Source organism: Salvia splendens, chromosome 19 (genome assembly GCF_004379255.2).
Source record: "Salvia splendens isolate huo1 chromosome 19, SspV2, whole genome shotgun sequence".
Lineage (NCBI taxonomy): Eukaryota > Viridiplantae > Streptophyta > Magnoliopsida > Lamiales > Lamiaceae > Salvia > Salvia splendens.
In genome coordinates, this window is record NC_056050.1 from 27,073,707 (window position 1) to 27,088,491 (window position 14,785).

The 14,785-nt window shown below is 39.6% G+C and overlaps 2 protein-coding genes across 3 annotated transcripts; one reads left to right on the forward strand and one right to left on the reverse strand.

Annotated features, from left to right (window-relative positions):
* Window positions 1–2,892: 2,892 nt before the first annotated feature.
* LOC121778578 (disease resistance protein RPP13-like) lies at window positions 2,893–5,989 on the reverse strand. 2 transcript variants are annotated; one of them, XM_042175947.1, is made up of 3 exons: window positions 5,446–5,989; window positions 3,377–4,134; window positions 2,893–3,266 (listed from the first exon to the last, which is right to left on the reverse strand). In XM_042175947.1, exons 1-2 carry the CDS (start codon window positions 5,972–5,974, stop codon window positions 3,953–3,955), a joined length of 711 nt encoding a protein of 236 aa, XP_042031881.1. In that variant the 5' UTR covers window positions 5,975–5,989; the 3' UTR covers window positions 2,893–3,266; window positions 3,377–3,952. The 2 variants fall into 2 exon arrangements, with proteins under 2 accessions (XP_042031881.1, XP_042031880.1); XM_042175946.1 differs by having other exon boundaries at window positions 3,377–5,989.
* Window positions 5,990–10,990: 5,001 nt separating this feature from the next.
* On the forward strand, window positions 10,991–13,980 carry LOC121778465 (putative late blight resistance protein homolog R1A-10). Its single transcript, XM_042175821.1, has 2 exons — window positions 10,991–13,590; window positions 13,700–13,980. The coding sequence occupies exon 1, from the start codon at window positions 11,031–11,033 to the stop codon at window positions 13,569–13,571; it is 2,541 nt and encodes an 846-aa protein (XP_042031755.1). The 5' UTR covers window positions 10,991–11,030; the 3' UTR covers window positions 13,572–13,590; window positions 13,700–13,980.
* The last annotated feature ends 805 nt before the right edge of the window (window positions 13,981–14,785 follow it).

The window sequence follows — 14,785 nt, forward strand, 5'->3', positions numbered from 1 at the left end:
GGCTGATGAGATACCTCAGGGGGACCACTGATTATGCCATAGTGTTCAGAAGAAGCAAGAATCAAGGTGGAGACCAGTTGATTGGATTCTCAGACTCAGATTATGCAGTGAATTATGACACTCGGAAGTCTCAGTTTGGTTATGTATTTACCTTAAATGGTACTGCTGTGAGCTGGAAATCTTGCCTTCAATCAGTGGTGGCTCTTTCTACCACGGAAGCAGAGTATATTGCCCTTGCAGAGGCAGTGAAAGAATCGTTCTGGCTGAAAGGGATTCTCGGGGACTTTGGAGTTGAGCAGAGTTCTGTGGAGATAAAATGTGATTCTGTCAGTGCAATATGCTTAACTAAGCACTAGACATTTCATGAAAGAAGCAAACACGTGGACGTGAGGCTACACTTCATAAGAGATGAGGTGAATAAGGGAACCGTGAGGGTGACAAAGGTAGCAACTGATGATAATGCTTCGGACATGCTGACTAAGGTGATTCCTAGCACCAAGCTGAGATATTGCTTGGAGCTAATTGGTTTGGAACAGAATTAGGAAGGATGAGGAGGTAATCGGGCTCGTTCACTAGTCACAAGGTGGAGATTTGTTAATGCATGGTGGTGTGAGCTTGTTGAACAAGGGACAAAGGCTCAAGGACTTGCATGGGAATTAGCTACGTAAAGAGTTAGTTATTTCGGTTGAGAGGTGGATGCTTCGAGAAGGCTGAGTCATCTACCGTGAAGCTGATATATAATCGGATCCTATCTCTTGTAGTTAGTTAGTTAGTTAGTTACATCAACACACTTTCTTGGTGAGATCTATTCCAATCTGTGAGAGTTGCGAAGAGTGATCTGTAAACTCAATCAAGAGTAAAGTGATTTGAGTGTTATTGGAGTGTGTGTAACAATTGTAATCTTCATTCTTGTCGATCTAGTAAATACAGCAGATTATCTCCTCCGTGGACGTAGGTCATTTACGGCCGAACCACGTAATTCCGGTGTTCTTCATTTCAGTTCATTATCGATTTGCGATTATTAGTTCTCGGCTATCAATCACAATCACATTCTTCGTATTCTCGCAGGTATGGTTCTGGGTCATTTGGTCACGACTCAAACGCTACTGGAAGCTTTCATCAGAAGAGCTTTCACGAGAGAATGATGGCTGCTTCCAATAATAAAGATAGAAGCCGAAGCAGAAGCCCCAACCGGAATTCAGAATAAGAAGTCCAGCACAGAGAAATTTGATGGAGCCACCACTAACCAGCGCAGTTTTCACGAAACTATGATGGCAGCGGCTCAATCAATTAAATCTGATGCTGCAGCCATGCAATCGGGAAAAATGGACTTGGCCACAAACATCACACTGACCACAAAGAGGATGGCAACAATGCACCAACTGAACCATTGAGGGAAGATCAACCTGGTTGGGCCTGACCCGACATGCTAGGTACTCTTGCATTTTGTTAATATGGAAAGCGTGTTTTGGTCGAACCCCTGATATGCCCCCGTAAACTTTTCTAGGATGGGCAAATTTTTGCTGTACATGTTTTGATGCACAACTTAACATGGTCTTGAAAGTCTCTTTTGCTGCTCCACATGATCTAATGATGCTATTTTGTCACTAATATAATGTTTTGTATCTATGTGCACTTTGGATTGTGTTATCCTTAAAGAAATTCGAAGCCCTGTCGGGATGCACTTTGTTACTCGAGCGAAAATTGAGCCTGTAACCAGTTCTTGTAGTTCATTTGTACTCTCATTCATCATAATCTGATATCTATAAATGCATGTCAAAATTAAATTTATAACTTTATCATTTGGTTTGGAAATAGAAGGCACTTGCAACAGTCTCCATAAATGAGAAAGACCTATACTATTTACGTGTTACATCAGTTGTTATGATGATCAGGATGTTTACAAAACAAAATAATTCAAGAACATGAGATTTACAGAGTTATGATCTGAACGATTATAAAACAAAATAGTAATTCAAGAGTACTCACGAACATGGGGCCTTTTCAAAATAGTTGGATTTTCTTTACTACTCTAACAACTACTAGAAAAAGATGTTAATATACAAACCAAACCCATTGGTATGACTTATCCTAACAACTACATTTCAAAAACCCATTGGTATGACTTATCCAATAGAATATAGTATATACTAACTACCTCTCAACTATTAGCACCCAACCTTGCTCCAAAATCCCATTTTCTTTACTAGAAAAAGATGTTAATACACAAACTAATCTCACTCAACTTCTTGACTCACAAATAATATTAGCCCAATTCTCCTAGAGATATATGTATATCACAAAAAATGGATGTTCAAATATATGATTCTTTTTCAGTATTCAACATCTGCAAAATCCATCTCATTTCTCTCATGACTTTCATCCTGTGAATAAAACAAATGCACTCTGTTTCTCAGCTCCATCCAACTGCAACCCCCACTCTTCTTGATCCCTTCCGGCTCATCACGTCTCTCGTCTTCATCGCATCGACCCATCGCCCTCCCCAAGCATAGCTATTCGACAGCAGAACATACGCCCTCCTCCGCAAGATCTGAGAGCTTCTCAGACGCCCTCGAGCCCAATTCCTCGTCCCCATAGGTTCTGCAGCCACTGAGCAGAGCAGACCAGACCACGCGTTCGCCTCAGGTTCACACAGCATACTCGCTATGAACTCCTCCGCCTCATGGAGACAGCATGCTCGAGACAGCATGCTCCCCACACACGTGTAGTGCCTCTGGTTCGGCCTGATGTTGTGTATCTCCTCCATCGAGTTGAAGTAAGCAAGCCCTTTTTCGACTAGACCACAGTGAGAGCAAGCAACAACACACTGACAGAAATAAGAGCTCATATGCAAATCCAATATTTATCAAATGAAAAAAGATTGAAAACAAATTACATGGAATCACAATGCATGTTTATTACTTCTTTTATGTAGAGCATAAGTAAGAAACAGAATGCTTGCTCTTAAAAATTTTATCAGTTGAAATTTTATCTTCTAAAAATCATGAACACAAAATACTACACAAAAAATAGTCTCTAACAAAGTTTCGTTTATAAAATAAATTCAAAATCATATAACTAACATCACTAAAACAACAAAAAATTAAATACAAATAAACATTTGTTTATAGCCATGGAAGAATCTCCCTCCGCCGCCGCCACTGTCGACTCCCTCCACGGCGCCACCAATCTCCGGCCATTCTCCCTCTTCTCCGTCCCTCGGCCCCGGCCTCACTCAGCTCCACAATGAGAGCAAGCAAACAAGACTGACAGAAATATGAGGTCATATGTAAATGCTCTTTTGCAGTCCAATGTTTATCAAATGCAAAAAAAGATTGAAAACAAATTACATTAAAATGCAATGCATGTTTATTACCTCTTTTGCAGTCCAATGTTTACCAAATTGCATTCTAAGCTATCACCACAAGGTGTAATTGCTCTCCATATAGATCCTCACGTTCTTCTACTATCTTTTTCGCTTACGCCACAGCTGCTTCACTGCACTGACACATCCAAATCGATTTCATCGTTGCTATTTCTCCAACTTCAGATGGGATTTCCTTGAGTTTGGATAAATAATTGAGACTAAGCTTCTGGAGAAGTGGAAAGTGGGAGCTGTCTGACACAATCCAATTTACTAGACCTCTACATGAAAACAACTCCAGAAACTTGAGCTTCTGGAACTGGCCTTCAATTGTTTCCCACTTGCTGGTTCTGAAGACACCACGACGTAATACGAGCTTCTCAAGAAGAGGCAACGAACCGATTTTAGGCAATATGTCTTCCAACTTTGTGCCAAACTTCGTGCCATAAACGTCTTGAACAACCAACTTCTTGATAGAATTGGGGAAATTAATCCTCAGCAAAAAGTCACCACTTTGATAGCTTAGGGTTCAGCGTAAGCTTTCCAATTTACTGAAGCATTCCAATTTACTGAAGCATTGAAGATAGCTTAGTTTTCTCCCCCCTTTTGATCCAAAGTGCATGTTAAATGCAATTTCTTCACATTGGGAATTCTTTTAACCACCTCCTCATTCAATAGCAAACCCTTAACTCCTTTGAGTGTCTGCAGATTCTCCATAATGACAATGTAACTGTCGTCACTAGGAGGATTCGGGAGAATCGATGGAAACCCTGTAAATTCAAAATGCCGAAGTTGATGCAGTTTCCAAATTTCATTTGGTACATGAAGATAGTTCGGAGAAGATGAATAAATAATCAATGTCTGTAGATTCCAAAGGAGATCAATTGAACTACAGAATTTGGACTCATCATGAACACTGATAGCAAGGAACCGTGAGTTCACCAATTCAAACACATTTTCTAGGAAAAAAACATAATAATGACATGCTCTGAATGTCCTCAACAATCGAATATCCTGAGAGGGTAGGATTTTGCCATGCTCATGTACTGCTTTGTCATACTGACATATTATGGAACGAGTATGTGACAAAGATCCTAACAACCCTGCAGTTTTAAGAACGACTCGACGTTCGCTAATACTTGCAGGAGGATCATCACTTATGACATGGTAAAATCTTTCCTTTTCAGCTTCTTTCAAACACAAATCTCTCAACAAATCATGAATTTTACAATGCTTAATGTTTCCAGTAAGCCCCAATCCATCAACTAAAATGAGATTTCTATCAACCAATTCCTTAAAATATTCTCGTGCAAGAGTTTCCAAACATTTTCCACTCCTTGATTTTAAAAATCCTTCAGAAACCCATAACTTCTTAAGCACTGACACACAAATAAAGTAATCTTCCTTAAAAACACCCATATACAAAAAGCATGGCTTTAAATAGTTCGGCAGATAGATATAACTCATCCTCAATATTTTCAAGCAAAATCCTTCATTAGTGTTAATAACAATTGAATTCAAATTTTGATCTATATGCTCCCAATATTCTTTTGTGCGCTCAGATTTTGCCAATAGACCTCCTATTGTAGCAATTGACAAAGGAAGTCCTTAACAATTTGCTACAACATGCTTTCCAATCTTCTCCAACTCAATTGGACAACTTTCTTTCCCGAACACTGTCTTACAAAATAAATCCCAACTACTAGCCTCATCTAGAAATTTCATGGCAACTATACAAGACTCGTTAAACTGAGAACTCAAGTCAGACAACCTAGTTGTTATGATTATTCGACTTCCATTTTGGTTATCAGGAAAGAAAAATTTTATCTTCTCCCACGCCTCTATGCTCCACATAGCATCCATTATTACAAGAATTTTCCTACCGAACAAAAGCTGGTATAATTTTTGTCCCAACTCCTTCTCACTCAGATCACTACTTGAATCTCCACTTGCTCGAAAAAGAACTTCTCTAAGTGTTTCTCTAACATTATAAGTTTGAGAAATTGTAGTCCAAGCACGTATATTAAAGCGCTCCTTAACAAGTGCATTCTCTAATAGATTCATGGCAAGAGTGGTCTTACCAATGCCACCCATCCCCGTGATGGGAATGATCTGGCGCTTGAGTTGATCACTGGTGAGCTTATCCAAAACGTCAAGAAACACTTCGTTGGAGCCCACGATCACGTTCTCTTTCACAGTGGGAGAAGACGCCGACAAGGTAACATCGGGCTTCTGCTTGGTCTGAGCTTCAACAGCAATGCTCTTCACCTCTTTGTTGATAAGATCCATTTCTTCTATCACTTTCTGTAGATTGTGATAGAATTCATGATCTGCAACAATTGTGGAGCCACTGTGAATTTGATCCACAATATGGGATTCGATAACATCCTCAGCCGCGTAAACTGCATCAGCAATGCGACGCTCCAATGGATCAGCTTCGTGGCTATCAGCAAAAGGGGAAATATAGCAATCAAGAAACTCCTGCAAGAAGGTAATGTTTTGAGTGAGGGATTGAACTTGTTTTTCGTTGATAGAAATGGGAGGAGAAGGATGTTTCTCGAGGGTTTCGATGATATGCATAAGAGAAACCAGAGCTCCATAAGCAGCCATGATTAACAACTCTCTCTCTCTATGTGAATGAAAATGAAGTCTGTAATAGATAGAAAACCAATCTTGTATTGTGAAGGATGCATACGTGGCAACTTGAAATCCACAAAAAATGCTGCACTTAGAGCATCTGCAACGCGGCGCGCGCCGCGTTCCGAGTCCCGTTCCTGAGGGACGGCACAGCCGCACGACGCGTTGCCGCCATCGTCTCGTCGCTTGTCCCGTGCCGTCGCGTCCCTTGGCCCGTGTCTCCGAGACACGAGACGAGCCAGCTCGCCACGCGCCTGGGCGACGTGGCGCGACCCGGCGTAGAGCGTGACGCCCACTCGCCGGCCCGCGAGTGGGCGTCGTCACGTGATGACGCAATAATTATTATTTTTTTTAAAAAATTCGAATTTTTAAAAAAAAAATAAAAAAAAATGAAAAAAAAATCACGGTAATATTACCGTTATTTTGTTTTTTGTTTTATTTTTAATTAATTTTTTTACTCTATAAATACCACTAACTCATCCTCATTTCACACACAACTACACATCTACCATTCCTAAATCATCTCAATTTCCTCTTCAATTTTTCATCTAACAACTCCTTAACAAGATGTCCGGCGACGGCAACTACGGCGGTGGAGGCTCCGGCGGATGGGATCTCAACGCGTTCGCCAATTGGGAGACCATGATCAACACACAGGGAGGTTCTAGTTCGTCGACGCCGGGCACCCAGGGTTCGGCGACGCCCGGGGGTACCAACCACCCAATTTTGACGTTGATGCATATGCCCGCCCCTCCGCCTCGCGTAATTCGCAGGGATTATCCCAGATTCGGGAGGATTTTCCCGTTGATCCCACGCCGGAAGTAGTTCGCGGCAGTGGAGGTGGCCGAGAAGAGGAGGAGGAGGAGGAGGAGGACGAGGAGGATCTAGGCCGGCATCCGTATGGCCCCAAAGAAACGCTGGCGGTGTACAACGCCTGGATCACCGTCTCGTACGATCCCATCGTCGGGAACCAACAAGCCCGGAAGTGTTTCTGGGAAAAGGTCTGCGAGGTCTACCACCAGATAAAGCCGAAAGGCTCATTCAAGCGGCACTATAAAATGCTCCGCTCCCACTTTGACCGAGTCGACAGGCAGGTCAAAAAATTCTGCGGCATCTACTCGGCCGAAGCGGCTCGTGTCCAAAGCGGGGCCACGGTAGCCGACATTTTGCCAGCCGCTTTGCGCACCTTCTACCAGGACACTCGTCAACAATTCAAATTTGTTGATGTTTGGCAGGCCGTCAAGGACGAGGAACGGTGGGCCGGCGGTGTCCGCTCCAGCTCGGGCTCAACCTCGAAGCGCACGAGGCATACGGCGAGTGGCCAATACTCGTCTGGTGGTGCGTCTGGTGGTGACACTGAGGGCATCAGCCAACCTGAGGCTGAATCCCAGGAGTTTGCGGGTACGGTCGGCGATGCTGGAGGATCCGTGCGTGGGCGCCGTCGGCCGCAAGGGACAAAGGCGGCGAAAGCGGCTAGAGCAAGGAAGGGCCGAGGCGAATCAAGCCAGTCGGCCTCGGGATCGGGCTCGCGGGGACGCTCGGACACACTTATGGTGGCGTACGCGACCGCCACAATGGCGGACACTTCCCGCTTCTCGTACGCCCAATTCACGGCCTGGTGGAACGGAATTGTTGCTATGGCAGCACAACTTGACCTTCCGACTCCCCCTAAACCTCGACCGCCTCCGGAGGATGATTCGCCGGCGGAGTAGTTTTTTTTTATTTTGTGTGTTTTTTTATTTTGTGTTTTTTTTTTTATTTTGTGTGTTTATTTAGTTTGTGTGTTTTTTAATAAAGTGTGTTTTTTAATAAAGTGTGTTTGTTTTAATTGAATTGGGTTGGAAAAAAAAATACAAATTGAAATTGAATGAATAGTAATTAAGGGATGGAATAAGGGACGGTTAAGGGACGGAGCGTTGCAGGCTGCGTCCCTTAGTTAAGGGATGGAGTAAAAAAGGACAACGGGGCCCTCAAATAGTGGCCAAATAGTGGCTAAATAGTATTTAAGGGACGGAATAAGGGACGGTATAGAGACAGCGTTGTGGATGGCCTTATCCTATGGGAGTACTATATACCATTTGCATATACTCCCTCCATCTCAAGGAAGATGACCCCTTCCTTGGGCGGCACGGAGTTTTATGCAATTTTATTTTATTTGTTAAATGGAGAGAGTAAAGTAAGAGAGAGGGAATAAAGTAGAGAGAAATGTGTCTCCATTTATGGTAATGAGTAATCTTGAATGAGACAAACCAAAAAGGAAAGTGAGTCATCTTTAGTGGACGGAGGGAGTACTTTTCAAAGCTTTATCACTTAATCAACACCATACTTTATTTACAGTGTTAGTTATCATTCTTGCTAGTCTAATTTTATTTCTTTATTTATAGTAGTGTTCGTTATTCTAGCTAATCTATCCTTTTTATTTTAAATACTTTAGTTATAGTACTCCCTCTGTTCCTTGTTAGTAGAGGCGTTTCTTTTCAACACAGAGTTTAAGAATAATGTGTTAAGTAGATAGAGAATAAAGTAAGAGAGATGATTACTTTTTGCTAAAAATAGAAATGACTAAATTAACTTGGATTTCCCAAAATAATAAAATGACTCTATTAATATGGAACGGATGCATTATTATCTATTATTCTAGTTTAGTTTTTAATTTATTTTGAATGACAAATATTTAATTATTTTAAAATATAAAATATATTGCTTGTCTATTTATAAATCTAATTAAATCACAAATATTTGATAATTTTAAACTTAAATATATACAAAATTGATCGAAATAATACGGAGAGCTATACCGAAAGGATATTGTAGGATTTCGAATAACGAATATGTGCGGAGAATGATATTATATGCTATATTTGATGTTGCAATGTATAGTCTTCAATGAGAAATGTTATTAATAGTAGTTATGTCAATGATACTGTCATTTTCACGACATTGTCGACAATTTTGATATCGAGATTGATTTCAGCTAAAGTTGTCGTAAATATCTCTAGCTTCTAACACTATTTATGTATCATCCCGACTTTTCTTATCTTCTTAGGTGATCTTAAAAGGACATCGAATGGGTAGCTAAGCGAAAGAGTATTGAATGTTCACAACCAATCAAGAGGAATCTTAAATTATGCATCAAACTATTAATTGTCAGATTTGATGAAAAGAATTTAAATCTAAGAAATAAAGCATAGTGGGCTTAACATAAAGCCAACGTGGGCTCAATTTAAGAAGAAGAAAAAAGTACTTTTTGGAGCCCACTCTAGAAAAACCCAATTCACTAAAATAATTCCTGCTTGAATACTCTCCACCTCCTGCTTAATTACCATAAATTTAATCCCAATGTTTTCACCACATGTACAATCTCCAATCACTTTCGCAGACAACCTTGAGCAACAAAGCAAGCATGATTATCAGCAAGCAGGTAACCTTTTCCCAATACCAGAATCATATAGTACCATTAAACATACAAATTTCATAATAAGTAGTGAACTTCGTAAACATACAGCCAATAATTCTTGTAAATCCTCTTCATCAAATTGGAATATCACAAATAAAGCACCATCTTAAACCAATAGTAGTCTCAAGATTAATTTTTGAGCATACATACTAACATAAGCTATAATTCTTGAACACAATCGCAAATCGAGGCCCTTTGGAACCATGTATAATGAGCCGAGAAATGTTGTTAACCGATAGAATGGACCGATAAATGTTTTGTAAATGTGCAGGTTGAACAGTGAAGGTGGAGAATGCTAAGCGGAGTTTATGATTTTTATTTTATTTTAAGTAGAGGCTCAATGTGTTCTCAGATGTACATGTCTCCATACATGTGACCGTATTCATCCCGCTGCATACTAAGGTTCTAGATAACATCGATTGATCTTCCATACTCTAATAAATATCTATTGATGAATAAGGTTTTAAATTTTGAAAAGTAATATTTCCATTCAAATTTTAGTCATTAAGAGTTGATTTGAAATTGTCTCCCCTTTATTTCTAAGTGAATATAAGGTCATTGTTTTATCCCCTTTCTGTTCCCGTCTCCTTATTTCCCACCCTTGGTCACGGTTTCCCAGCTTTGCTATCCTCAGCAAAGTGCGGTCGTAACACATTATGTGATTATTTAACTCATTACCATCTCTATCTCTCACCATTCTTCCCTCTCATGTCGTTGTTGTTTACGGGACATTGATGTCAACGTCAAAAATATCTCACAATTATAAATAGTTTTTGGGTTCCCCAGCCAAAAATCCTAGCTTCGTCCCTGGCTTGGACTGCTCTGCAATCCTTGCTGGTTGCCCATCCCCAGGTCTACCGCCCGCCTCACTCCATGCACTGCCATCCCCTTGGGGCTTGGCCATGCCCCGGGTAAGCTATTAGTGGAGTATTAGTTAAACACAACCATTATGTTGCATAAAAAATAAATTGAGTGAGATCCAATTGAAATAATAAAATTAGAAGCATTGAAGAATGGGAATGTGTTGAAGTTCAAAGGCCTATCCAGATCGTGTGGTCCACTTCTCAAAGGCAGTTGCAGATGCCACAAATGCTATCTTACACCCTTCTTCATCTTATTCCAAAACTGCATCAAAACTAATTGTACTACAACCAAAAGTGAAAATAATTGTAGTTAAACTAAAGTGCTCAACTCAAACTTGTCAGCCTTACATCAAAGATTTTCAGAATTTTGGTATTACTTTGAAAACTTGTTGCGAGCTCCTACGGAGTCAGAATTCACTGGTTTCACTAGTAAACCCACAATATACAACTCACTCTACTAACATTATATTATAATATCAAATAATAAAAATAGACTTATGTTTGACTAACTTTTTCCACTTTTATTTACAAAATCAAATACTTTTCTAAAATCCTGGCCGATCAAAAATGGGACTTCTATCCGATAGGATAAGTGCAGCATTTTTTGCGGATTTCAAGATGCCACGTATGCATCCTTCATAATACAAGATTGGTTTTCTATCTATTACAGTTCTTCATTTTCATTCACATAGAGAGAGAGTTGTTAATCATGGCTGCTTATGGAGCTCTGCTTTCTCTTATGCATATCATAGATACCCTCGACAAACATCCTTCTCCTCCCATTTCTATCAACCAAAAACATGTTCAGTCCCTCACTCAAAACATTACCTTCTTGCAGGAGTTTCTTGATTGCTATATTTCCCCTTTTGCTGATAGCCACGAAGCGGATCCATTGGAGCGTCGCATTGCTGATGCAGTTTACGCGGCTGAGGATGTTATCGAATCCCATATTGTGGATCAAATTCACAGTGGATCCACAATCGTTGCAGATCATGACTTCTATCACAATCTACAGAAAGTGATAGAAGAAATGGATCTGATCAACAAAGAGGTGAAGAGCATTGCTGTTGAAGCTCAGACCAAGCAGAAGCCCGTTGCTGCCTTGTCGGCGTCTTCTCCCACTGTGAAAGAGAACGTGATCGTGGGCTCTGACGAAGTGTTTCTTGAAGTTTTGGATAAGCTCACTAGTGATCAACTCAACCGCCAGATCATCCCCATCACGGGGATGGGTGGCATTGGTAAGACCACTCTTGCCATGAAACTATATGAGAATGCACTTGTTAAGGATCGTTTTGATATTCGTGCTTGGACTACAATCTCTCAAACTTATAATGTTAGAGAAACCCTTAGAGAAGTTCTTTTTCGAGCAAGTGGAGATTCTAGTAGTGATCTGAGTGAGAATGATTTGGGAGAAAAATTACACAAGTTTCTGTTTGGTATGAGATATCTCATAATAATGGATGATATGTGGAGCATAGAGGTGTGGGAGAAGATACAATTTTTCTTTCCTGATAACCAAAATGGGAGTCGAATAATCGTAACAACTAGGCTGTCTGACTTGAGTTCTAAGTTGAACGAGACTTGTATAATTGACATGAAATTTCTAGATGAGGCTAGTGGTTGGGATTTATTTCGTATGACCGTGTTTGGGAAAGAAAGTTGTCCAATTGAGTTGGAGAAGATTGGAAAGAATATTGTAGCAAATTGTAAAGGACTTCCTTTATCAATTGCTACAATAGGAGGTCTTTTGGCAAAATCTGAGCGCACAAAAGAATGTTGGGAGCGTATAGAGCAAAATTTAAATTCAATTGTTATTAACGATGGATTTTGCTTGAAAATAGTGAGGATGAGCTATATCTATCTGCCGAACTATTTAAAGCCATGCTTTTTGTATATGGGTGTTTTTAAGGAAGATTACCGTATCCGTGTGTCAATGCTTGAGAAGTTATGGGTTTCTGAAGGATTTTTAAAACCAAGGAGTGGAAAATGTTTGGAAACACTTGCGCAAGAGTATTTTAAGGAATTGGTTGATAGAAATCTCGTTTTAGTTGATGAATTGGGGTCTACTGGAAACGTTAAGTATTGTAAAATTCATGATTTGTTGAGAGATTTGTGTTTGAAAGAAGCTGAAAAGGAAAGATTTTACCATGTCGTAAGAGATGATTCTCCGGCCAGTATTAGCGAACGTCGAGTCGTTCTTAAAACTGCAGGGTTGTTAGGATATTTGCCACACACTCGTACAATAATATGTGAGTACGACGAAACATCAAGTTCGGTTGATAAAGTTCTTCTGACTCGCGATCTTAGATTGTTGAGGACATTCAGAGCATGTGTTTCTGATAGTTATTTCCTAGAAAATGTGATTGAATTGGTGAACTCACGGTACCTTGCTACTATCACTGTTGATAATGACTCCAGATTTCTTAGTTCAATTGATCTCCTTTGGAATCTACAGACATTGATTATTGAATGTTGGAACTATCTTGATGTACCAAATGAAATTTGGAAACTGCATCAACTTCGGCATCTTGAATTTCTGGAGACTACATTTATTCTCCCAAATCCTCCTAGTGACGATAGTGACATTGTCATTATGGAGAATCTGCAAACACTCAAAGGAGTTGCGGATTTGTTATTGAATGAGGAGGTGGTTAAAAGAATTCCCAATGTGAAGAAATTTGATTTAACATACTATTCGGATCAAAAGGAGGGAGAAAACTGTCTAAGCTATCTTCAATGCTTCAGTAAATTGGAATGCTTACGCTGCAAAACCTTTGATCAAAGTGGTGACTTTTGGATGAGGATTAATTTCCCTAACTCTATCAAGAAGTTGGTTGTTCAAGACCATGATAGCACGGAGTTTGCCACAACGTGGGAAGACATATTGCCTAAAATCGGTTCGTTGCCTCTTCTTGAGAAGCTCGTATTAATAAATGGTGACTTCCAAACAGGCAAGTGGGAAACAATTGAAGGCCAGTTCCAGAACCTCAAGCTTCTACGGTTGTGGGAATGTGATCTAGTAAATTGGATTGTGTCAGACAGCTCCCACTTTCCACGTCTCGAGAAGCTTAGTCTCAATCGTTTATCCTTACTCGAGGAAATCCCATCTGAAGTTGGAGAAATAGCAACGCTGAAATCGATTTCGTTGTATTGGTGCAGTGAAGCAGTTGTGGCGTCAGCGAAAAAGATAGTAGAAGAACATGAGGATCTATATGGAGAGCAATTAGACCTTCATGAGGGTATTTGGTAAACATTGAACTGCAAAAGAGGTAATAAACATGCATTTTGTTTTTATGTAATTTGTTTTCAATCTTTTTTGCATTTGATAAACATTGGACTGCACAAGAGCATTTACATATGACCTCATATTTCTGTCAGAGTTGTTTGGTTCCTCTCATTGTGGAGCTGAGTGAGGCCAGAGCCGAGGGACAGCGAAGACGGAGAATGGCCGGAGATTGGTGGCGCCGTGGAGGGAGTCGGCGGCGGCGGCGGAGGGAGATTCTTCCATGGCTATGCACAAATGTTTATTTGTATTTAACTTTTTTTGTTGTTTTAGTGATGTTAGTGATATGATTTTGAATTTATTTATAAACGAAACTTTGTTAGAGACTATTTTTTGTGGAGTAGTATTTTGTGTTCATGATTTTTAGAAGATAAAATTTTCTATTTTTAACCGATGATATAGTTTTGCAAAAAAAATGTAAACAAAATCAATAATTTTATAATTTTATCAATGTAAAGAAAAATAGGATTTTTTTTAATTTGGTGTGATATATTAAACTTAAACCTCTTATCATTAGATTATTTTTCTGTGGCAATTTGTAGGTTTAAGATCTAAAAATATTGCCAATCATTTTCCATGGAACCACAAATAAAATTGAATATGCCTATTTGAAATATAGGAAGTTGATTACGTAGATTGGGCTAGTACACATTTTTAGAATTTAGTGTGCATTTTTAGCCTCAGCCATTTATTCGAACTCGGAGAAATCCCATTTGAAGTTGGAGAAATAGCAACGCTGAGATCGATTTCGCAGCTGTGGTATGATCAAAAAAGATAGTAGAAGAACACGAGGATCTATATGGACACCGATTAGACCTTTGTGTTGGTGATTAGAAGATGTCGAAAACCGTCAAGACCGAGCTAGCTCAGGATGACTTAGAGATCACATTTTTAACCGTGTAACACAAAGTTTGAGCTTCTGTTTCTTGAATATTGTATGATCTTTGTGCTGTTACTTATGCTCTACTGTAAGAGCAACTATTGTGTTTCTATATAATTTATTCAATCATTTTGAATCTCATTAACATTGGACTGCAAAGAGGATTTACAAAGACAAGATCTTTCTTTCATGTAATTATAAAGTTTTTTGTTATTATATAAATTTGTGGGATTTAAGAATTATTTTTATTCTTACTTCGTAGATTGTTAAGATTATTATTTTATAATCTAAAATTAAGTTT

What these genes read in the sequence shown, in the direction of transcription:
- LOC121778578 (XM_042175946.1), bottom strand. Translation starts at nt 5,974, where the DNA reads ATGGCTGCTTATGGAGCTCTGGTTTCTCTTATGCATATCATCGAAACC.
- LOC121778465 (XM_042175821.1), top strand. Translation starts at nt 11,031, where the DNA reads ATGGCTGCTTATGGAGCTCTGCTTTCTCTTATGCATATCATAGATACC.